General features: G+C 32.1%; 3 protein-coding genes across 4 annotated transcripts; 2 read left to right on the top strand and 1 right to left on the bottom strand.

Moving 5' to 3' along the window:
* The first annotated feature begins 358 nt into the window (after positions 1-358).
* Positions 359-5,125, top strand: LOC126653589 (vacuolar protein sorting-associated protein 60.2-like). The gene is made up of 7 exons (XM_050347512.2): positions 359-546; positions 693-844; positions 2,238-2,331; positions 3,204-3,275; positions 3,373-3,484; positions 3,718-3,878; positions 4,855-5,125. Exons 1-7 carry the CDS (start codon positions 478-480, stop codon positions 4,906-4,908), a joined length of 714 nt encoding a protein of 237 aa, XP_050203469.1. The 5' UTR covers positions 359-477; the 3' UTR covers positions 4,909-5,125.
* A 2,627-nt stretch (positions 5,126-7,752) lies between these two features.
* On the bottom strand, positions 7,753-17,088 carry LOC126686515 (phosphoglucan, water dikinase, chloroplastic). Of its 2 annotated transcripts, none has more exons than XM_050380585.2 (19): positions 16,740-17,088; positions 15,998-16,607; positions 15,237-15,323; positions 15,008-15,139; positions 13,789-13,914; positions 13,519-13,697; positions 13,054-13,138; positions 12,547-12,696; positions 12,372-12,424; positions 11,616-11,824; positions 11,390-11,508; positions 11,091-11,161; positions 10,821-10,938; positions 10,425-10,511; positions 10,249-10,335; positions 10,091-10,167; positions 9,682-9,838; positions 9,483-9,594; positions 7,753-9,023 (listed from the first exon to the last, which is right to left on the bottom strand). In XM_050380585.2, the coding sequence occupies exons 1-19, from the start codon at positions 16,946-16,948 to the stop codon at positions 8,122-8,124; spliced, it is 3,570 nt and encodes a 1,189-aa protein (XP_050236542.1). In that variant the 5' UTR covers positions 16,949-17,088; the 3' UTR covers positions 7,753-8,121. The 2 variants fall into 2 exon arrangements, with proteins under 2 accessions (XP_050236542.1, XP_050236543.1); XM_050380586.2 differs by having other exon boundaries at positions 15,998-16,604.
* A 3,619-nt stretch (positions 17,089-20,707) lies between these two features.
* LOC126688031 (probable xyloglucan galactosyltransferase GT14) lies at positions 20,708-22,640 on the top strand. The gene has a single exon (XM_050382592.2). The coding sequence runs from the start codon at positions 20,907-20,909 to the stop codon at positions 22,377-22,379; it is 1,473 nt and encodes a 490-aa protein (XP_050238549.1). The 5' UTR covers positions 20,708-20,906; the 3' UTR covers positions 22,380-22,640.
* Positions 22,641-25,195: the final 2,555 nt, after the last annotated feature.

Raw genomic sequence — 25,195 nt, 5'->3', positions numbered from 1 at the left:
CGCGTAATCCAAAGAACTCTAATTCTGAAGTGAAAATTTAATACATATAAAAAAAATTAAATTGAAAACTTAAACAAGTTTTATATTTTCCCATTTTAATTCAATGAAACTCGGCTCTTTAATTTATAGAAATCGGTGTAAATTAGCTTTTCATATTAGTTTCATTTGTTTGCTTTTTCAAGATTCAAAAAAACCCTCATAACTTTTCCAAAAGTACACATAGGGATAAGGACCGAGTAGCGCCAAGTTAAAGTTGAATAGTATAAATATTCTTCCGTTAAAAGTTTAAGGGCATTATTGTACCTTTTACTAAAAAAAGTAAAAAAGAAAAAACAGACGCAACTTCCCAAGTATTTACCTTGTTCACGCGTAATCCAAAAGAACTCTAATTCTGAGCAACCTGATATATTTGAATTTCTTCATCTTCTGGTCTTCATTGTCGTTAAAAACTTACAATCCCGTCGCTAAAAGAAGAAGATGAAAAGAGTTTTTGGTGTGAAGAAAGACAAAGAACCTCCTCCTTCTATTAACGATGCTTCCGATCGGGTAATTTTTTACTTTTAATTTTTAATTTCCTTTCTGTTGTGGTTAATTAACTTAATTTGGATTGAATTGGTGATATAAGTTTGTTTGATTGTATTATTGTAATTGTTGAATTGATTATGATGATGATGATGATTATGATTGATTAGATAAATAAAAGAGGAGAAACAGTAGATGAGAAGATAAAAAAGCTGGACACGGAGCTTAGTAGATACAGAGAGCAGATTAAGAAAACGAGGCCCGGTCCTGCTCAAGATGCTGTTAAAGCGAGAGCTATGCGTGTCCTTAAACAAAAGCGAATGTAAGAACTATTTACCGATTTTTGATATATTCATAGTCTAGTTGAAGTTACTTAATTCTAGTATTAACATGTGCTATACATTCCGTAACACGATAATTAAGAGCCGTGTTTAATTTCAGTAACACGATCTAGCTCTAGCTTTAGATGGAAGGCATGTTCAACCTTAGGAAGATGCATTTGCATTGTGTTGCTTATTAATTTTATGTCAGTTCAATTTAAACAGCTGAGACTGCTTCTTTGGTGTTGCTTCAAATCAAACTAGTTCCTTAAATTTGGCTTATTCCTGAGTCCTGGCAGAAAAACTATGAAGTCTATCTCATTACTTAACTTTTGGGCAGTATTGTTACTACATTTATCATCCCTTAGCAGCTTCTCAGATGTTTCTGCACCTGATGCTCAATATCAGGAGGATTTTAAACGATGGAATACTTTTCTATCAGTGCCTAATTTGATTTGTCTGGCATTATAAGCAGCCAAAGTACTTAGTATATGTAGAAGTCTTACCATGAAATCTTATATTATTGTGAACATTATATAATATTTTCCATTTTCTTAGAACTCAAGGGAAAGAAAAATTCCTATGCCTAGCCTTGCCTTCCTTCATTTATCTTTTATTTGAGAAATGAAATTGAGTACCTAGTACTCACGCAGTCACACTGGCCAGTGAAGGTGCCACTTTTGGAATGTTGTTCCGGTGTCATAATTTTAATTGTTTTCTATTCAGGTCTGAAAGGTCCATCAGACTATCTGCTTAGTTTCTCCAATTAAAAGAATTACCTGACAAAATATATTAGAAAATCAGTAAATTGGGATGGGAATGTATAGAAAGAGGTAGATAATTGAAGCGACCTTTCAGAGGGAGAGACGTGGGATATTAGATATGTTGTTTCTTTGTTTATTTTTTTCATTGTTGCTATTTTAGATTTTTTAACTTTTAGAGAATCTTTTTTTGTCTAAAAAGAAGGAAGAGCTAAAACTTCAGTTTATAAAGATAATGATGGTAAACTAACTAGAAAAATGAAGCCATAGTAAAAGGTCGAGAGGAGGGAGAGTAAACAAGGTCTGTTTGATGGCTTAGTAGAGTAAGATGAGCCATTTGACTGGTTATGAGGATCCAAATGCTCTTTTCTGCTTATTTGGTAGTTTATCTGTTGCATTCCTTTATTAATGGCCAAAACCCGACCAAAAGAACTGTCATGGCCATATGAAGTTCAGTGATGTATTTTAATCCCTATTGATCCAGTTCATGGTAATGATTTATACTGCCTTGGTTGGATTGGATGATTTAGAATTTAAAAATTTATTGATAGTCTTTTAATTGGATATATGATATGGCTTGTCTTTGTGTGTTGTTTTCTTCCTGCATTTTAAAGCTAATGAACCGATTGGACAGGTACGAAGGACAGCGGGACATGCTTTATAATCAGACATTTAACCTTGATCAAGTAGCATTTGCTTCTGAGGGTATCAAGGATGCTCAACAGACCGTATGCTCTAGACATTCAACATTTATAAAGATTTATTTTTCCATTTTGCTTCTTAAAATTGGTCTTGTGATCTTGTCTTCTTTACATGTGCTGTCTGCTGAACTTACAATGTCAAACGATTAAATTTTTAAAATGGATATTAGTACAATATGAATTTGTTTCTTTGTAAATTACATATTTCATTTTAATTAATCTAAGGGTAAATGCTATTTTGTCTATTGATTAGGACAATCTCCACAGAATCTTGTGGTTCAGGACTTGTCTCCCACGAGTCCCACCTACTCTATGTTGTCCAGAATTTCCCTAAAATTGTTTAACCTCTAAGTAGTGCTCCTACTTGTTATATAACAAGACATCGGACCATTGTTCTTCTCATCACTTTGCAATAGCAACCTATTTTCTTTTTTACTTCATGTGATCATTGTGCATCAATCCTTTAATAAGTTGATCATGGTAGTAAGAATGCCGATTAATTAACTTGGTAAATGTACATAGCATAGTCTTAAGCTAGAGGTTTGATTCTTGTTCACAAATTTGTGTCTTCTGTTGAAAAGTCACTAAATCTAGATCAACTATAGTTCCATTGTGGTATGGGTCATTCACTTTGAAATATTTGCTTTGTATGGTAGCGTCGCAAGGGGCATGGTTCGAGCCTGCCAAGATGGCTCTTTTCTTTGATTGGAACAAGCTGTCTACCTCATGATAGGTAGGGGGGTGAATACATATTTAGTGAGGGAGCCATGGGATTATATGATGTTCATTAGTTTGCATTTTTATTTAGTTAAAACTAAATTGGTCATTTGACTATAGCTCTCATTGAATCAGAAGTTCATTAAATAATTATAAAATCTTCTTTTTGGGTTTCTCATCAGATGTCAGCTTTGAAGTCTGCCAACAAGGAATTGAAAGGAATGATGAAAACTGTGAAGATTCAGGACATAGATGTATGTGATTTCTTAATTACGTCTTGCTCCACTTCTTATGGGTTTTTCATGTCCGTTTTTTGTTTCTAAACGGTTTACGTTTGATTATTTTTTTAAGAACTTGCAAGATGAGATGATGGACTTGATGGATGTGAGTAGCGAAATCCAAGAGACCCTGGGTAGAAGCTACAATATACCTGATGACATTGATGAAGAAGAACTCATGGGAGGTAAGCTCAATTTAAAGGATCAAATGGCTATTTTTCTTTCAGCACATGATACGGGGTCTTTTTACCCTTCTCTACCTATTTTATTTTTTTCTTGCTACATCTTCTCAAAAAAAACTATTCAAATATCTTTCACGGTTTTTTGAAATCTTTTTCTGTGGGTGTCAACTGAAATAGATTTCGATGCTTTAATTGAAGGAAAATTTCTTCATTTACTTGTATATTTGGCAATCCAGAACTTGATGGATTAGAAGCAGACATGGGAATGGAGACTGAAGGTGATGGTATACCTTCTTATTTGCAACCTGATAGGGAACCTGATCTGGATTCCGAACTCAACTTGCCTTCAGCACCCATAGGACACGCAGCAGGACAAGCGGGTAGATATAATGCCCAGGTAAATCTGATACTTACCCTTTTGTTTGGTTCAGCTATGCTCTAGAATTCATTTCATACGCAAATAAATTCACTTAGTAATTCATTTCGATATAAGCATTGATCAATTCTATAATTTGTCTTTTTAAATAGAGCTACTAAGTGAATTTCAATAAATCAAACACATCTTTTTTTACAAATGAGTTTCATAAAATTTTGTGGAATTCATTGGAAGTTTGAAGTTTGAACCCAACAATACCATTAGTATATTATTCTTTGCCCTCAAAGTATAAATTGAGATGAATTGATACTTTTGCACTCTTTGGTTGGAGTGGCTTCCAGATATGTTTGCTTTCACACGGCTAGCCACTTTGAATGTTTAAAAGCAGCTTCTTTTTTTCTTCGTAATTTTTTCCTTTTAAGGGGTTAAAGTCTTCGTGATAAGTACAAAAGATTTGTGCACAATGCAGACCTGTGACATGAAAATCTCTGTTTTTTTCAAATATGAAATTTACAGCTTTTCAATGAAATTAACTTGAGATTTGTAAAATGTAGGAAACATTACATAGTGGTGTCTAATTTTTTTCAAATCTTCTATTTAGTGTCTGACTTCTATTTTTTTATATTTTTGTTTTAACTTTTTTAAAATGTATCAAACAAGTAGTTTCTCGGTCGCCATTGTGTTAAAAGACAAAAATAACTCTTGTACCTAACTTCCAAAAAATTGAAACACAAGTTGCTCACATTTGAAATATAACTATGATTCTTATTGACTTCTATACATGAGATGCCAATTAAATTGGCAAGCTATGTTGCACAAAAACTTTTCAAGTTCTACCTTTTGGCATTTTGTTTCCAGTTTTCCAAAGATTTTCTAAAACTACAAAAAATATTCATGTAAAACTCATTTTATGTTTCAACGCTTACCATTTCAGCATTGATTCCCCCATTTATGCCCCATCTAACGATATATATTCATGGATTTTGATTATTGACAGGCTGAGGATGATCTAGGGTTTCCTGCTGTCCCTCATGCGTCTATTCGTGGTTAGGAAACTACTCGTTCTGATCCGCATGTACATTTCAATGGAGATTGATGGCAGAGCTGTGCAGAATTAGCCTTGATGTGATATGGTGATTTAATTTTTAATTGGGGTTGGTTTATTGTAGCAAATGTATTCTTTTTCTTTATCCCCTTCTTTTTCTTAAGCAATAACTGCTGCCTGCTGATAGCATTTGTATGGAAATGGAATCATCATCAGTTTGAAACTCTGGAATGCACACAGATTAGGGGTGGGCAAAAAAACCGGTCAAACCGATTAACCGAACCGAAACCGGAAAACCGAACCGGAAAATGTGGTTAACCGGTCCAACGGTTTAGGTTTAGGTTTTGATTTTTAGTTTTCATGGTTAATGGTTTAGGTTTAGGTTTTGAATTTCTAAAAACCGTGGTTAACCGGTTAACCGGTTTATATATATATATTCATATATTTTTAATAATTAATAAGATATATTTTATGATCTATAAAATAATATTAATTTTATAATATACACAATAAAATCTAAATATAAAAATATATTGACATATATTTTATTTAGGAATATTTATATATTTTAGGAGATTTTATATATGAAAATATTGTAAAAGAAATTTGTTTTCCTTATTAAAATATTTACTTAACAAAAATAGGAATATTTAAGTCTATAAATAGTAGAAAGTTGACGTGAACAACACTACAAACAATTCAAAAAATACAATCCTAGCTTTAATATTACTCATAAATTATTTGTAAATAATAATAGTTTTAAATATTTGCATTGATTTAACTATTTATAAGATAGTTTAGATTTATATTTTTTTAATATAATTTGAATTTCTATAGTTTTTTTTTGTTTGCTAAAAAATCAAATAGAATTAAAAATATATCTTTTTTTGTCTTTAATTTTTCTAATGGTTATATGGTTAAAAACCGCAAAACCGAAAAACCGAACCGTTTTTTATGGTTAACCAATTTACCGGTTAACCGTTTAAAATTTTAGGTTTAGGTTTTTAATTTTAAAAACCGTATTACAATGGACCGGTTTACAAATTACCCTCATGGACCGGTTAACCGGTCCATGCCCACCCCTAACACAGATGGATATAATTTTTTTATGAAGCCATGTATTATCTATAATGAGAATATAAGTCTCCATTTTCATTTTATTTTAAAAGCTGTAGTTAATATCAAAAGAGTCAATTCACAAGTGCAAGAAAATAATAAACAAAAAAATCAAAGAAAATGAAAGTTAGTATATAAAAATTAAAAAAATAGCCTAAAAAGGACAATTAATATAAACTGTAATTTAAAAAACAAATAGTAAAAAAAGAAAAAATTATGCTATATTCTTCAAATATAAAATATTTATAGATTCACTGTTTGCACTTTTTACTTTTCATCTTTGTAAAAATATTGTGTTCTCTTTTTTATTTACAAGTATATTGGTAATTCATTGGTTTTATTGTTCTCACATTTCTAATCCATCTTGCGTTCCTTCTTAAAAAATATCTTTTAATTCTCCTCTTATTTTTCATTGTCCCTTACATTATTGTTATCTTTGTTTTATAGAGATCACAATTATAAATTGCTTAGACTTTCATCACATATTTTATCTATCTGCGCCATTAAAACTCGAACTTGAACCATTAAGTTTCTCTTCTCAATTTGATTATTCGGTTCGTTTAACAAATTAGTATGATTTTAAAACTTGTACCAAAACCAAAATTTCAAGAACTTACGCACAAAAAGTGGCACACACAAATATGCATATTAAAGGCAACGGCTTCAGTTTTGAGAGAAGGATTACAAAGCCGAAGACATTAAAATACAATCTCGATTCCTATAAAATTCCACGCCTGAATAAGAAAATTTACACAAATTACACTTAAATAAGAAAAGGCCTAATGGCAAAAAAAACCCAAACCTTTACGACTTGTTGCAATTATATCCAAACCTTTTAATTTTTGTAATAATATCCAAATTGCATTTTTTTGTTGCAATAATATCCAAATTGCATTTTTTGTAGCAATAATAGTCAAATTGATGGCCAAATTTGTTGTTTTCAATTAAGATAGTAGGATATTATTATGTTTTGATGTATAATAATATAGTAAAAGTCCCCAAAAATGACAAAAAAACTCAAAAAAATTCACATAAAAAGTGCAATTTGGATATTATTGCAACAAAATAATGCAATTTGGATATTATTGCAAAAATTAAAAGGTTTGGATATAATTGCAACAAGTCGTAAAGGTTTGGGTTTTTTTTGCCATTAAGCCATAAGAAAACAGCTCTAACAAGATAAAATTGCACTAACGATTCCGCATTTATTTCTTTACCCTCAAAAGTTCTCTTGTTGCGACTTTTCCAAAGTTCCCGTAAAACAGATAACTTGTAGTTTGTTTGTCATCTCTATCAGTAAAAAAAAGACAAAAATTCTGTGATTTTTAACAACACCAAACAAAATGCACAAAATATGTAGGTAAATCTTTCATTAAACTTTTGGGACAAACTCATATGTAAGAATATAATAAATGTTAATAAAATTGAAACCTAAATATCACTGATTTTACCTGTGATCATCATGTTTGTGCTGCATTTTAATAACAATTGAAGCGAAAAAAATACTATGAAAAATACATTGATAAAGGAAAGAACAGGAGATCATTAATCTTTGTGGGACGAACTCATATGAGTCAAATCAAATTCAGTATATTTTAACAATTTAGCCTATAACTCTCCAACATAAGTCTAATCACGCCCGCTAATATATTCTTAGAATGCGTAACAACTATAAAAATATTTATGTTTAATATCGTATACCAATTCCGATGACACCAACTTAAGTTTACGAAATAATAAGCAACTCGGAAATTTTGCATTTCAACTGCCTCTATATAGTGCTCATAAAATAAGCTTATTCGATAGGAAAAATAATACAAGTAGCCGGATAGACTGATTTGACCCGAGATCTCTTATTGAATTGGCAGGAGGTACAACTAGCTACAGATCTTACATGAAGCCCTTACCTTGCCGGTCGAAATGGGACCGCGGTCAAAAGAAATTTATTATATAGTATGATATAAATAATTTTATTTAAGCTTGCCCAATTGATACATATAGAATACCATAATTCCTGCCTGTTAGTGACCAACGTAGCACGGTGAATGCAATATACAAGCTTTCTCATAGTAGTGATCTGAAGAGATGTACGAGAAACTGTTGCTACGGCTGTGGGCGTGTTTGGACAATGTAGATATCTTTTCCGACAAGGCATCCTTCCACATCTTGTGGACACCCAAATTTCCTTTCCAAGAAAAAACCAACAGCGCAGAGACGCTGACCAAGCTGACGACGGAATACCGGATCAACCGTCAATGGCTTCTTGCTATAGTCGACATTCAAACGGATTACTTCCCCATCAGCAGGACCTGCAGTAGATACGATCATTTCCTCGCTAAAATTTGCAAAGGCCAATGTTCGAACAAGCCCGTCAAACTTCCCAGATGCGAGACGCCAGGGAGTGCCACGGGTACCTGAAGCAAGGGTTTCTCCGAGCCCTGGGGCAATCTCGGCCTCGACTAAATTGTGATCATTGTCAGTTGGGCTGACTGTGTGCAGAACAAATGAGAGATCCGGCGAAAGCATTTCTTGTACTAAAATTGCCATTGTAGCATCCTTTTGAGACACACCAGCAGCTCGACGGCTCAAAACAGCTCTTCGGGTATACAAAGAGGCCCAAACTCGGCTAACAGCATTCGCAAATACAGTTGGATTTGATGGGCTAACATTAGGTATTGATTCATAAAGTCCGGCAGCTGACATTCCGGCCAGGTCCTCAACATTGGCACTTGAACGTACAATTAACCGTGCATTGCCTGGAAACATTTTGCCTATTCCGTCAACTATATCTTTCGGAGGCTGTGTGGAAGAGACTAATTCCTGAAGTTGAGAGCATAATTTGTCGAGTTCACCACCGTCAAGTCCAGCATTTTCAATAAGTTCTAGAAGTGATATAAATGTTTCCATGGATTTACTCTGCTCTAATGCTAATTCCATAGAACCAAAAGGTATAACTGCCCCCTTAGGGACTTGAAATGAAGCTGGCACTCCTTGGTCGCTGTAAACTGTCATTTAAGAAGCAAGTCTATGAGACTAAATAAACACAGAAGTGACAGTATACATGCACGAATTAGTATATAAGACTGATTCGGTCAGTTCGGTTAAGTTTTGGGGTATTTTTCGGTTCGGTCGAATCCAAAAATTTATGTTTGGTTAATCAGATTGGTATAGTAACCGAATGCTCACCCCTGAATTTGCTACTAATACCTGAGGAAGATGATTTTAATCCATGATTTTATAACATTTCAATGATTATTAGACAGTCATCACCTAAGACTTCAACAACTCAGAAAGTATCCATAAATATTTCAAACTACTATTTTCACCATTTATTTATTTATCAATAATGTGTTTTAGAGAAAGTGTATCAGAATCAGTATGCACCTGCATTTTCAAGAGATACACTACTTGCATAAGGTGATGTGTATATTTTTTGATAGTGAAGACATTAACAGAAATTTTACCTTCCTGAGAAACAGCTGACAAAGAAGCTAAACGACCACAGGCAGCAGCCTTTGCACCTGAGGAAAGCGCGTCTGCTTCTTCAAGTAGAATAAGACCTCCAGATGAAGAACCCTTCATTACATCAAATATTTTTTTAATTTCAATGAACTGCGTCAATTATAATCACCCAAAACATGTAGAATGTAAATAAAAATGTACTTGATTGGAATTAGAGGCTTGGCTAGCCAACTCATTAGATTTAGAGGCTTCAACTGTAGATGCTCCATTAACTGGAACATCTCTCAGAATAGAGTCACCATTATCACCTACTGGTGATGCCAAAGTCAGATTTACGCCACTTGAGGATGCTTCCAGCCTGAAAAATACATCAAAATATTGGACCACTACGACCATCTTCACAACAGACCTCACCCATCCAAAACCAAAAAAGAAAAACGGCACCACTTCATTTGATCATATGATCAATCAAACAAGAACGAAGCAAAATGGAACAACAAAAACCGATATTATCACCACAGGTGATGGCATTGTGAAAGAAATGATTAATGGGTATTTTCACAAAATATAGACACAGAAAAGGATTGCAGATCTTGTGCAAGAAAATAACCTCACATATTTTCCAGTGAGCCTTTTCATGTCAGCAACTTTCTCATCGTCTTCACATGTCACAAAGACAACCTTCTCCTGCAGAAACCCAATTAAAGGTCAACTTCGAGAATAATTTTGAAACGTATAATAACTTTGATTGTTAGTAAAGAGACTTGCTTGTCGGGCCCTAACGCCAAGATGAGATAAGTGAGGTAGCTCCTGCAGAAGCACAACTCCCACAATGTTGCTGCCAGCAGCTGTTACCTGCAATCCACATTAATGTGAACTTCATGTTCATTTTGATGCAAAATTGAAAGGTCTAGTGATAGAGAAGACAAGATCATATTTCAAACCTCTTCATCTCCATCAGCTTTGTTAACCACAAGAATAATCGGTCCTTTTGTAGTTGATGGTAGTGATCCGGGCACAATGCTTTCAACCTGATGTTAGGAACTGAATGTTACACCTTAAGCTGAATCTAATGGGATGTAATGCATTATTTTCTCGCATATACTCTAATGTTGGAATTTTTATACCAAATATCTGAAGCATAAAGGGGGTGAGAAATTCAATGGAGAACTTTTGAACACCTTTGCCCCTTGTTTGGAAGGCATTTGGGAGAAGGAGAAATTCACCTCAAAATGGGTCAATGTTACATTTGTTGCAGATGAATGTAAGACCAGATAACTAGTAAGTCTACAATGTTAACTAGATGTACTTTTAAGTAAAACAGTTGTCCATGAGGATACCTGAAATAATAAGCCAAAGGCAGCTCCAGGAACAAGAACATCCCAACCTTGAGAGCCAAGTGTATTTCTAACAGCTTTCAGAAGCAATGTACATAGTTTTGAAACCTGAAAAATTACCCTGCAATCGACAATTTCTAGTTAGAAAACAAATATATTTTATAAGTAATTGTCAGTGCAAAATAAAACCAAGAATCAGAAAATATCCCTACAAAATCTAAAAGTCTATCAAGAAGAGCAGAGTCTTCATAAAAAGGAGAAATATCAACATACCCAGCACGAATCTCAGCTTCAGTGAACGTCCTTACACTGTTTTCAGGAATTCCAAGTGCTTTTCCTAGCCTCTGCAATGACCAAAATACAATGTCACATATAGTTTGTGTTTGGTGCATTACTATACAGCACTTTTTGGAACTTTTACATTCTGGAAGAGGTTATGGAGGTAGCTTACACTAGAAAAGATCCATAAAATTGTATTTTACCGATGACTATGCAGTAAATTATTTAAGGCGTGTTACGCAACCCATCAGTTACCATCATAGGAAATTCAAAATTGTTCTGAATGGTTTTACCTCCACTCTTTGTGGAAATATCTGAAGAAGTGATTCAGAATACTCCTCCGTTAGCCTTCGTGCTCTATCAAGAGTAGCTTTCAGCCTCAGCGCCCATATTAGCTTGCCATCCTCACTTCCTTTAAACAAATACAGCAAACTAATAATAATGATGTTCGCAGCAAGTAGACTAGAAATGTCAATTATGTTATGAATTAGAAAAGAAAAAGAGACCAGGAAAAAGTACCTTCCTTTTCAGACAGACCTTTCTCTTGCCAGGCAAGGAGCTCAGATCCAATAGCAGCACATTCCTCAGGCTTCCAACCAGATAAACCCAGTTGGCGAACACCAACAACAAGGGCCCGAAGTGGATCATTCCAAGAACTTACATTTTTTGAATTCACGTTGTCTGAAAGCCACTTGGCCCCTCCCACATTTTCAAGTGTGTTAAGTAACCTACAGGACCAATAACCAAACACCAGAATGACTTCCAAAACTAAAATGAAATGACTTAAATAAAGAATTGTCTTGACAAGCCGAATAGTTCTTGAAAGAGAAAAAAGGAGTCAAGAATGCACATTTTGCCTTTACTTCATTTTAACGACGAGACTATTTATTAGTATCAGAAACAATGCAGATCATAAAAAAAATCAGATAAACAAGAAATTGTATTTATTTGCCAAGTATGGTGGATGAATGACTGAACAGTTCACACATAGCTGCTATCGGTGTAAAAATTATAACCCAATTCAGAAATTGTCATGTTGCTTCATATATTATTAAGTCATGAAACAAATTTTTTATCATGCCTTAAAAGAACAAGAACAGAATCTTGTGTCAGCCCTAGCTTGTCTGGAAACATGCCAATAGAGGTCTCAAGTACTCAAGTTTATAAATTTCTAAAAACCTGGTGGTTTTAATTATTTTTGTTATAACATTCATGCTAACTTTGTAAACAAAAACAAAATGATTTTCAGAAACTAGGAAAAAAAAATCAAAGTACCTGCTCAGAAGAACAAAAGAATAGTCCTCGAGCCCAATTTCGGAAAGACGCCACTTTAAAGAACAAACCGCCACCGCCACAAAGAAAAATGGAAAAGGAATGACAGAGGAAATATCAGAAGCAGAAGCATCAAATTAGAGCTCCAAGAAATATAATTAACATAAAAAGATCTTACCTTCTGTCGCATAGCTATTGCAGCATCAGAGGCATCATTCCTTAGACCACTTTCAAGACCCTTTACGAGTGCATCTCTTAGAGAACTCAGAGACCTTATGGTTTTGATTAAATCAGAATTATTGCTTGATTCTTGAGAAGTATCTAAGTTCTGTCAATCCAACATGCATTCATCAATGCGATGCAGTGATTGGAACAGAAATGTATGAAACAATGTGATGAAATTGAACTAAAACCAGTACATCGCAGTATTCCAAAGAACAATAAATGGGCACGGGAGAAAGGGGAACAACAACAAAGAAAAGGAACACTTCTTACTTAAAGCCATGAGTGACAAATCCACAATTAAAAAAATAGGAGCTCTAGCATTAATAAAATGGTAGAAGGAAAAAATGGGGAAAACTGAATCTTCAATAACGAATGAGCAAATTTATTGTTCCGTTTGGTATTTAATAAGATTTTACACATCCTAGCAAGAGATATGACCAAGATTATAATGAGCAATTACCTTCTTGCATTCCAGAAACAATGTAAGAGCTGAAACACCTCTTTCATCCAAAGATTCTTTAATCGATTCAAGTTGTTCAGTAAGACTGCATGCTTCAAGATTGTAAATAGATGTGGAAATGACAAGAAATTTAAAACTAACCACTAGAAGTTCCATTGATCAATGATAAAATATTCAAAATTGCATTAACTTGTCAAGCCAAAAGAACTTGGAACCTGGATGTATTAAATATCTTTTTATTTATGTAATTCTTCATAAAGCAGGTGATTAAGTGAAACTTTAACTTCAAGAAAATTTATTAGTTTTTATAGCAGTCTAGGTGTGCTTCACCTAGCAGCTAGCACTTTTGGGTGAATTGGTTATTTGACAACATAAAACAATATAAAAGAGCTTCAAGGTAGAAAACAAGGAGTTGATATGGAAAAATAAATTGATGAACAAAGATTTAAGACAAAGGAATATCACCTTCCAGCATTGAAGAAATCTTTGAGTTCATGATGGAATATCTTGAATTGTTCCACAAATGCATCATTGTATTCCCCAGGGTTCCTAGTAATTCTTGCAAGCATTGCTTCTGTAGCAACTAAATCTTCTGGGCCGGCGTTCCGATGAAGCTTGTTTTGTATAGTATGTTTGATTTCTTGCTGGAATGAGAACAAATAAGTAAATTAAGACAAAGTATCTAATTATACCGAAGAATCTTTCGCAAAGATAGTTTACTAGATGATGTTTAACCTTGAGATCATGAGGGATATCATTCCGATGAGCGATATCTCTAATTCGAGTTAGAGGAACTGATGCTGTAAATTCCGCCTTAAAAGATGGCAAGCATGGATGGATCTTCCGGATAACAAGTATTTCCTAAATATCACATATAGAATATAGTAACTAGAGGGAAATATAATATATGATAATCAAAATTTAACTTAAAACATAGATATTAGAAGACAAAAACAGAGCAAAACATTAATAATTAAGATAAAATTGCTATGACATTCAGAAGTAGATATCAAATTTCGAGTACATTAACGAATAAATCTAAGAAGATTCAGCTATAATAGACCAAATAACATAAAACAAGTATAACCAACCATAATCTATATTTTTCCCAGCGAACTAAGAGGATTCAACCACCATAGACGCATAAGATAAGACAACTATAAATCCTACCATAAATTAGTATGCATTGAAATAAATATGGAAAAAGGGTCATTTATGCCCCTAACGTTTGACTTTAGGATCAAGTAAGTCCTCAACGTTCAGAAAGGTTCAAATATACCTCTAACGTCTTATAAAATGAACAATAAGGCCCCTGATTTGGACAATCAGACCCATAACATATCATTTATGCGTCCAAATTGAGGGCGTGATTGTCAACATTTTAAGACGTTAGGGCATATTTGCACCTTTTCGGACGTTGAGGGTTTACTTGATCCTGGAGTCAAACCTTAGGGGCATAAATGACCCTTTTCCCAATAAATATCAATGACATATGCAAAATTGAGTTTTCCATGTCTATGTTTGCTTCTGCTCGGTGGAGTCTTCATAGCCGACAAGAAAAAGATACAAAATAAAAAAAAGGACATTACGTAAAATCAAAAAGGGTATCTTGATAACCTCGTTGTAGATATGTCGTATGAGTACTCAGATACTAAATCTCAATCAAAATATAGCTGTCAATTGACAACCTCGCTCATCCTTAACTGACTTGGTAGTCAGACATAGACAAACTATGTAGGAATCAACCTAAGGTAATCTAAAGGGACGGAACTTGCATTTAACATGAAGCTGAAAATATCACATCGCAGATATTTGACTGGACAAAATTAGAGATAGATATTTGCAGATTCTGTTATCCTTATATACATGCAGATCCTGTTATCCATTAAGGAAAGCTACAATGTCTTCCAAAGATTAAACATCCTCGTCATGTTAAATAAAATTATAAAACTACCTTGGGTGAAGTATCTTTCCTATAAGAAATGCGTTCCAATTCCCGAAATATAAGCCTGGATATTTCAGCATGCCGATTTGGCCTGTGATGACCTCCATCTTCAAAGCAAGGAATTTGCCCTGTGTTTATCCACTGCAAAGAAGAATATTTTAAAAGGAACATAAAAAAAGAAAAACTGAAAAGAAGTGGAAAGAAACACCAGTAATAAAGAGAAGAAGCTAGGCAAAACCTTTAGATATATAGCAGAGTATATAAGAGCTTCCAACCGATCTGCACTTTGAAGATTTCCAACTAATAGTTCACTTACAACCTCAAGCTTTAGCAGTAGAAGGAAAATATATCAGTACACATGCGCAAATTAATATAGTGGTAATTCCATGAGCTGAATTTAATACATGATCAAAGGTATTGCTCATGTCAGCATTTGTTCGTCATGTTTTGTTTTTCTGACATTTTATCTACCAAAGACCTTCTAGAACTGAATTAATTTTCATAACTTCATGAGTTATTTCTTTTTTTGTTTAATTATTAACAATGAATCAGTAGTTCTAGAATCTTTGTCATGGGTGTTATTATAGAGTATAGACAGAAAGAAAAGGTTGAGCCAAGAATTCTCTACAGTTTTATCCCAGGCGTGATTTACTATAGTCTAAGTTAATTGTCAATGTGTTTCTTTAGTTTGGAACTTTATGCTTTATTTCTCTCTACAACTACTTCAGGCTCTTATATTTAGATATTGAGTAATTTCAACATGGAAGGATAAGCACATAACATTAAGGTGGTGACTTAAACAAATTAATATCAAACTGTTATAGTAACAATGGTGACATCAATCGATGCAACAGTGGGCCAATGTTAGGTGCAGTCATGGAAAACTTGAAAAACACATGCCGCAAGGGAAAACAATATAAAGTTGATAGCTCATATCATGCAGAATAGTATCATAGTTTCCACATACATAGACATTCCCAACACATTAATTAAGAATACCTTTTTCCGCCAGTTCCTCGCTCCCCGATCACCTTCCACTAGTGCTAAAGCCGATCCCTCAAGGCCTGAAGTATCCCATTTTCTTTCAGATTCTCTGCTCCCGTGATCATTAGATCGCATGAACGAGACATCCTTCCCTTTCCATTGCCCAACAAAAGGACTAGTAGTCCCCACCTCCAGAACAGCATCACCACTAACCGATCCATTCTGACCCTCACCCTCATCCACAGCCACCACATTCTCTTCCAAATTCAAAGGCAACAGCTCAATAGCCTCCGAAGTTGCGTGCCACCGACATACAATCTTATAACTCCCTCCTTTCGGCAGTTTAATGATTCGATTAGCCCCTCCTTCCCATGAAACACTCTTGTCACTCCCAATAACAATAAACTTAAACTCAATAGACTCATCCCCTTTCAACTCCAAATCACAAACCCAACCTGACTCTTTCCAATTCATTTTCACATTCTTCTTCCACATTCCCAATTCTTTTGCAGACCCTAAAATTGCTACATGCTCACCATACTTAACCTGATGATCTAAATGAACAAAAAGCCTCACTTTTCCACTACCCAACTTTGATTTGGTATTCCTCATATCTTCCCCTCTGCTATAACACAACAAAGTTTACAACTTTCATCACTGAATGGAAAAAGAACCAAACTTTCTCCACATAAAATCAAATTCCATGAATACCCAGAAACAAAAACATATTATTTGAGCTATAAATTAAGCAAAATACCTGGTTTCAGTAGAGGAAACGCTGGTAATGACTGTGTTGTAATTGACGGGAGGTGATGATGATTGGTGGTGACGAAGAAAAGAAATTCTTGGATTGAAGAAGATAAAAGGGTGATTATGGAATTGCTTTGTGCGGAGTTTAATGAATTGTGGGGATATATTTGAATAGCAGGAATTGTTGGATAATTGTAGTGCACGTAAGGAACCCATTGTAGTACAGACTGAGCTTCAAAGAGTGGAGAAAGAATGGTGTTTAGTAGTAATTGATTTTCATGGATGAAGGTGACACGTGCTGTGGTTTTAAGAAGCTAGACAAATCCCAAAAAGGGATCTCATCAATTAATTATAAATTATTATAGTTATATTTTCTGAACTTTTGGAGAAGGAAGATATTTTCATGTCAAAAAAAAAAAAGAGAAGGAAGATATTTGTGGAATTGATCTTTTAAAATAGGGAAAGGTTTTCTTTATACCCCTAAATTTGTCCCTCGTGACATTTTTTGGCCGAAATAAGCCCTTAAATTTTTAAAAACGGCTCAATTATGCTCCTCTTCTATATAGCGTTAACTCTCCGTTTTACAAGAAGGGTATAATTAAACCATTTTAAAAAAATTAAGGGTATATTTGAACCAAATTTATCACGAGAGGCATATTTATTCGTTAGATAAACGTTAGAGGTATAAACCCTAAATTCTAAACTCTAAACCCTAAATTCTAAAAAGTTAAAATTATATACTTATATTATTTCATATAATATAAGTAAAATAAATATTAAAAGTTAAAAGTTTAGTCACTCAAACACTATCCATTTTGAGATTTTTTTTTTTCAATTGCATTCTAACGTTGGGAAAAAAATAATTGTACCCTAATTTATTTTTTTGTGTTTCAATTGTAACTCAAAACATTAAATTTACCTATATTCATAGTTTAAAATAATCCTTCATTTTTAACATATATTCTAATTAAAAAAATGTTATTAATAGTATAAAAGCACCTTCTTCCTCAAAAATTTCAACAAATAATAATAATTTTTTATTTAATTTAATTAATTATCAATATTTTTTTAAAATTAAAAAACACTCTTTACACAAACCGGAATCAATTTACGAAAAACAATTAAAACACTTCGCCGGAAAAAAAAATTAGAAATGCTCATCCGATTTGCTTGAAAACTCACCGGAGTTCCTCGAGGAATAACAGTCCCAGACCCATCTGGGTCTGTTATTCCTCAAAGAACAGATGGAATTGTGTTCTTTCTTGAAGAACAAATTGTTCTCCGAGATATTTATGGTGGTATTTCCGATGAACAGTGGCGTTTTTGTAAAATCGGAGGAGTATGGTGGATGGTGGTGGTTTCGGAAGCGTTTTTTAATTTATTTAATTTTTTTAATAAAATTTAAAAATTAATTAATTATTTATTTATGATTTATTTGGACTATTTTAAAGATGAGGGACATATTTGTATTTTTTAATAAAAAGGAATTGATATAACCTTTTTATTTAGTTATTTTGAATGTTTTCATCCTTATAGTGATTAAATCGTCAAAAAAAATTAATTTTGGATACAATTGAAACACGAAAAATCAAATTAGTGTAATTGATTTTTTTTCTACGTCATGGTGCTATTAAAAGAAAGTTTAAAGATGTATATTTTTTGAATAATCAAGCAAAGTTTTTTTTTAGATGAATAATCAAGCAAAGTTAAAAATATAAAACTATTAAAATGTTAGAAAAGTTAACTTAAAGATGAAAAGTTAATATGGCTGAAAGAGAAATTGTACAAAATTAATGGTTAATGATGCATTAAGCCTTTTTGTTTATCTCATGGTCATCAATTTGAGCCATTTCCAGGTTTCCATAACAAAAGACTTGCCCATAACATAGTTGCATATTTATAAAGGCCTTCAACCTGATATGCTAGTTCTGATGAAGGATGAAATTATGGAGAGACAATAATTTATAATCTCTTCAAGAAAAGAATAATAAACATAATACTTTTTTCTTTTTCTTTAACAGAAAAACTTTCAAACATTGCCATGCTCCCAAGCAAAACATCATTTATTAGTAGTGTAAATTTTAAGGCAATAATTTAAAATTTAAAATTTAAAAATCAAATTATATTTAATTAAAAAATCGTACTTACCTTTTCGTTATTGAAATTATCATATACATTGTTAAATTCAGTGGTTTGAAGAAATTCATTATTTAGTATACATATTCATTTATAAAAATTCAGTATTTCAACATAATTTTAATGTTTATAAATACTATGTTTTTCCGAATTTGATACACCGGATATTAAACTCTCTAGGTCACTAAGTTATTCCAATATTACAAAAAGGGTAATAAAATTCAAATCGTTATAAACTAGTCACTAAGTTATCACATTATTTCTCAAGGAAGTCACCGTCTTAAAGGAATGTCACATGCAAATTACAAAACAGGTGCTGAATTATACCATTTTGTTAAAAAAAATGATACCGAATTATACATTCTTTTGTAATTATGGCATATGCCACGTAGGATAAAATGCAAAAAGTTTGATGCGTTTTGCTTCGAGTGATATCCCGTAAAACAATTTGATAATTTAGTGACCATTTTTTAACAATTTGAAACTTGGTACCCTTTCTACAATATTGGAATAATTCAGTGATTTAGAAAATTTTAATGTCCTTGATACACCACCTTACCTATTGTTGGCATCTCAACATAAACCTTTGATTAATGAGTTAATTGTTCCATATTTTAACATAGAGTAAAAGATATTTTTAGTACCAATTGAAAATACACTAGTGAAAAAACTAGTCATCAATGTATATTATTTACATATCACAAATTTATAAAAGAATAAAATTAGAAAAACAAATTATAATCTATTCTAAGTATAATTTTTGAAATGGTATTATTATTTTTTGACGGAGGAAGTAACATTTATATGGAATAAATGAGTGTTTAGTTTAGTTTTTCGGTGGAATTTTTAGCTTTTACTTCTTAAAAAGTTTCACTTATAAACATTTGATGAATTTTTTTAAAAGTTTTTTGGGGTTTTTTTTTAACCTACAACAACTGCTATTGGAATATCTCTACTTTGAAGATTTTTGCCAATAGTTGATAGCTGTTTCAATATTTTTAATGCTTCAGACAAAAATACCCTATTAAAATATATCGTTCTTTTAATATATAATATCATTTAAATTACTTTTAAACACTTTAATCATTTCTAGTTTATGTAAAATTATTTTATTTATATTAAAGCAGCTATAATTTAGTAATTATTTTAAAATAAATCATAAATTTATAAAATAATATCTTACAATATATCTAAATAAATCTAAATAAAATGTTACTTCTTATAAAAAAGATAATTGTTAATTTTTTTATTAAATATTATATAAATAATATATTTATAATTCAATAAATAAAAATAAAAATTATATCTTTTAAGGTCATTTTATATATAAATAATAACAACTAATCAAATCTCATCAAATACAGATAGTGTGTCAGCTATCAGTAACAATTAATTTTTACAAAAAAAAAAACAGTTGCACCAAACGGGGCCCAAGATAGAATAAAAACTTACTCCCTCCGGTCCATAATATTTGTCGCATTTTAGAATTTTTTTTTGGTCCATAATATTTGTCATGTTAGTATATCAAGAGAGCATTAATTGCTATTTTTCAATGTTTGCCCTCCATTAATTTATTGAAAAAATACAATAAATAAATAAAAATGGTAGATAAATTAAGACATATTAATTATTTTTTTAGTTCTTGTGCTAAATCTAAATGCGACAAATATTATGGACCGGAATGAGTAGATTCCTAATTCTCTAAAAGAAACAAAAAACTAGATTCCTAATTGGCTGTTCTGTTTGCCGACATCTTATTATAGTTGCCTTTTAAGACGAAACATATTATATTTGTTAACAACCATTGGGAAATAAATATACTGAGATTACTTGAGATTGGAAAGTTGACAAGATTCCTTGAAATGTCACAAAACCTTCCATTTTTATTTTTTCTCTCAGATTTATTTCCACCATTCACTAACTTAATTATACACTCTCTTTCACCAACTACTTAACCCTATTACTTCTCTCAAATACTACTCCATTAGCAGCCACCATTTTTGTTCATTATTTCCACTAAACTAAGCTACTATACACAATGCTAGAGAAACAATCCACAAAACGGCAGATGGAAAAATCTGGTTTAGAGCATAATAGATCAGTCTGGTTTGTCGTTTTGATCATTCTGATACCTTTCTTCTTCTTCTTTCTTTATGCTTTTGATTATTTATCTTTATTTGCTAACATATCCAATCAAAAATACGAGAAAAATTCTGATGAATCTTGTTCGGGTCGTTATATATATGTTCACGATCTTCCTCCACGGTTCAACGATGATATTCTTGAAAATTGCAGTACCATTAACAGATTTGTTAACATGTGTCCTTTTCTGAAAAACTCAGGTTTTGGTGTTCAGGTTGTTGGAGACTATCCTGACGGGGTCGATTTAGGACAGAACTGGTTTGCAACTAATCAATTTTCTTTAGAGGTTATATTCCGTACTAGAATGAATTATTATGATTGTCTGACGAATGATTCTTCTTTAGCTTCTGCCATTTTTGTACCGTATTATGGCGGACTCGACGTGGTTCGATACCTGTGGGATTATAATGCTACAAGAGATTATTTAGGTGTTGATCTTGTCAATTGGCTAACTCAAAAGCCTGAATGGAATAAAATGTTTGGTAGAGACCATTTTTTTGTTGCCGGAAGAATTTCTTGGGATTTTCGACGCCTGAACGATCAGAATGACGGTTGGGGAAGTAAACTCATGTCGTTACCTGAATCTATGAATATGACAATGTTGTCAATAGAATCAACTGCGTGGAGTAACGAGTTTTCAATACCATATCCGACTCATTTCCACCCGTCAAGCGACGCTGAAGTGATCGAATGGCAAAACCGAATGAGAAAGCAGAAGCGGAACTATTTGTTTAGTTTTGCAGGCGCTCCAAGGCCTGATCAGAAAGATTCTATCCGTGGACAGATAATCGAGCAATGTTTAGCTTCAACAGGGTTATGCAAGTTGCTCAATTGCAGTTCGGGGAACACATGTGATAATCCTGTCGAGGTGATTAAGGTATTTCAGGATTCTGTTTTCTGTCTGCAGCCTCCAGGGGATTCATACACAAGACGATCAACTTTCGACTCGATTGTTGCAGGATGTATTCCAGTTTTCTCCCATCCGGGATCCGCTTACGCACAATACGAATGGTATTTACCGAATAACTATTCTAAATATTCCGTGTTCATACCGGTGGATTTAGTAATAAATGGAAGTGTCAGCATTAACGAGACTCTGATCAAGGTTTCTGATGATGAAATTGTGCAAATGAGAGAAGAGGTCATAAAGCTGATACCAAAGATTATATATGCAAATCCTAAGTCAAAATTAGAGAGTACTGAAGATGCATTTGACATTGCAATTAAAGGAGTTCTTGAAAGAGTTGAAAAAGTGAGAAGCAAGATTGATGAGGGAAAGGATCCAGCCGTTGGATTTGCAGAACCAAATTGGAAGCTCAGATTTTCAAGAATGGGTCTACAACAAAATTGGACTCATTTCTTCACGTAAATGAAAATGTTGAAACAGAAAATGGTAAAATTAGTACAGTTTTATAAATATAAATTTTGGAAAGTTATTTTGAAATCATAAATGCAAAAATGTAGGACTTAATAAATTTTTGTGAAATTATAGCTTCTGAAAAGTAATGTATATTAGTGTGGTTAATTAGAGGTTCTAGCATTTGCATAATAGCATTTCTTCTGTTCACAATTCTCTATGTGATTAGATGATATAAGTTTTGGTGGAAATTTTGCAGTCCACCAATTTATACTTTTGCACTCCATAAATTGATGCACATAATTTAAATTCTAAGATATGAATGTTAAAAATATCAATGGAAGTAAATTAAAATTGTGTTAATGATTATTTTAATAATATAGTTAAATATCAACTAAAAATAAAAACAGTTTTAAAAATTTATCTTATTCTTATTCATAAAGAAAAAGTAATCTTATTTGGTATGTTAGATGATAATTTTCATAGTTTAATTGTTTTAACTAATAGGTAAATTTATAACCATATATAATAGGCCAAATCTTTTATGAAAGTTTCACAAAATTCTAAACATTTCAATTTTATCCAATTTATCCTGAAACGCATGACTTCATTTCAATAATGTGCAACTATGTAATTTTGCTCATGCGGCGCCTACGTGGCGCTGATGTGGCATGCCACACATCTGAGCGCCACATAAGAAAAATTGTGTAGTTGGACATGATTGAAACGAAATTATGCGTTTCAGGACAAATTGGATAAAATCAAAAGATTTGAACTTTTATAAAACTTTCATAAAAGGTTTGGCCTTTTTTAATCATTTGGCCTATGTAATACTATAAATAGAAATTACCAAATAACAATTAAAGTAGTAGTTTATTAAAGGCTTAAATGCATCAAAAATCAACAAGTTTCACGTGTTTTTGGTATTTAACATGACCTTTTAATTTTGTGCAATTAATTTATGTATCACGTTTGCCTTTTTTTATTCAAAACAGTGCTGCTTTATATTCAAAACGGTGTCGTTTTACATCCACAACGACGCCGTTTTACATCCAAAACGGTGTTAGTGTCATTATTGCAAAATTTTAAAACTTCATGTATTTATATGTCAAAATTAAAAAATCCATTCAATGTATTTTGATAACTAAAAATTTACTCCCTCCGTCCTAATAGAATTGTCTATTTTACTTTTATCATACAGTTTAAGAAAAACAATTATTAGTTATGAGTTTTGTAAAAAAAAATTTACTTTTTTATCATACTCTTATTTAATATAGGGTTCACTTGTAATTTATTTTCAATTTACTTATTAGTGGATTTTAAATAAGGATAATATAAAAAAATTGAGTATAAAAATTAGTTATTTTTTAAAAGTGAACAATTTTTTGGGACAAAACTATTAGGACAGAGGTAGTAACAACTTTTTTGGGACAAAACTATTAGGCTCAGTGTATAAAAAAATCCGCTGCCGGGGAATGTTGCTTTTATTTAGACAACATATATTTTTAATAGACACAAGATTCCTCTTGACTGTCATACATTACACCTCCTCCTATTTATTTAATTACATCTAACCATAATTTATGTTAACTCAAGTCATTTCATCATTTTATATCTAGTCTTGGATGATGCAATATGCATAATAATAAAACAAGTGATAATTTTCTGAAATACATGTTTTGATAATTTATTTATATTTTTATCTGCCAAATTTAATTTTTTATCTTTTGTTATTTATGAAAAATATTTTTTTATTTTTTTAATTTCAAAAATACCTTGTTTTCAGTTTCCAATTTCGGTTTGGTCGACCAAACCGACCGACAGTTTTTTTATATAGTGTAAGATTAGTGTATATATAGTGTTAATTTTTATTTTCTATAGATTTTTTTTCTGGATTTTTTTTTTATTTTTTATAGTGTAACAGTAGTGTATATATAGTATTTTTATGGTGTTTATATAGTGTAAGATTAGTGTATAAGTAGTGTATATATAGTGTATAAGTAGTGTATATATAGTGTATAAGTAGTGTATTTATGGCATTTTGTAGTGTTTTTTGTGGTTTACACCATGAAACACTGCAAATACACCATAAACATTACAAATACACCATAAATATACTAAAAACGGCAGAAATACACTATACATACACCAAAAATACACTAAAACGTAAATATATTATAAAATTACTACAAATGCAGCATAAATCAATTTTTTCTTTACAAAATCAGTAGCAATAAACAAATCTATGAATAAGAGAAGACAAAATAATTATATGAATAATAGAACAATTTTATAAATAAAAAATTATATATCTACAATAATTTATTTACAAAATATTTAAATCATTACAAAAAATCTAAAAAATTACACAAATCTAAAAACGAGTCTAGAAATCCATAGCGCGAACGGGAGAGACGAACGGATTAGTGCGAACGGAAAAGACGAACGAAAAAACGACCAGAAACGACGAGAAATCCATCGGAAGTAGACGAACGGAAGCGCGACCGGAAAGACGTACGGAAAAGTAATCGGAGGAGATAAACTGAAAATCAAATGAAAAAAAAGAAAAAAAGAAGAAAAAAAGAAGAGAGAAGAGAGAGAGAAAAAAGGTGTCTATATAAAAATTTAATCTAACATGAGATAAGGTTACTTTATATAGTGGGTATTTTTGGTAAATAAGTTAGCTTATTAGGTAACATATTATAAGAGGAAAAGATCGGTTAAAATGATGTAAATACTTTACTCAAAACATGTATTTGGAAAATAATCCCATAAAATAAACATATGAGGTGACCACGATTTATTTTATTTTTTAATTAGTAATATAG

The sequence above is a fragment of the Mercurialis annua genome, linkage group LG6 (assembly GCF_937616625.2).
Source record: "Mercurialis annua linkage group LG6, ddMerAnnu1.2, whole genome shotgun sequence".
In the NCBI taxonomy this organism is placed as follows: Eukaryota; Viridiplantae; Streptophyta; class Magnoliopsida; order Malpighiales; family Euphorbiaceae; genus Mercurialis; species Mercurialis annua.
Note: the sequence above shows the minus strand (reverse complement) of the source record. Positions and strands in the feature narration are given on the sequence as shown.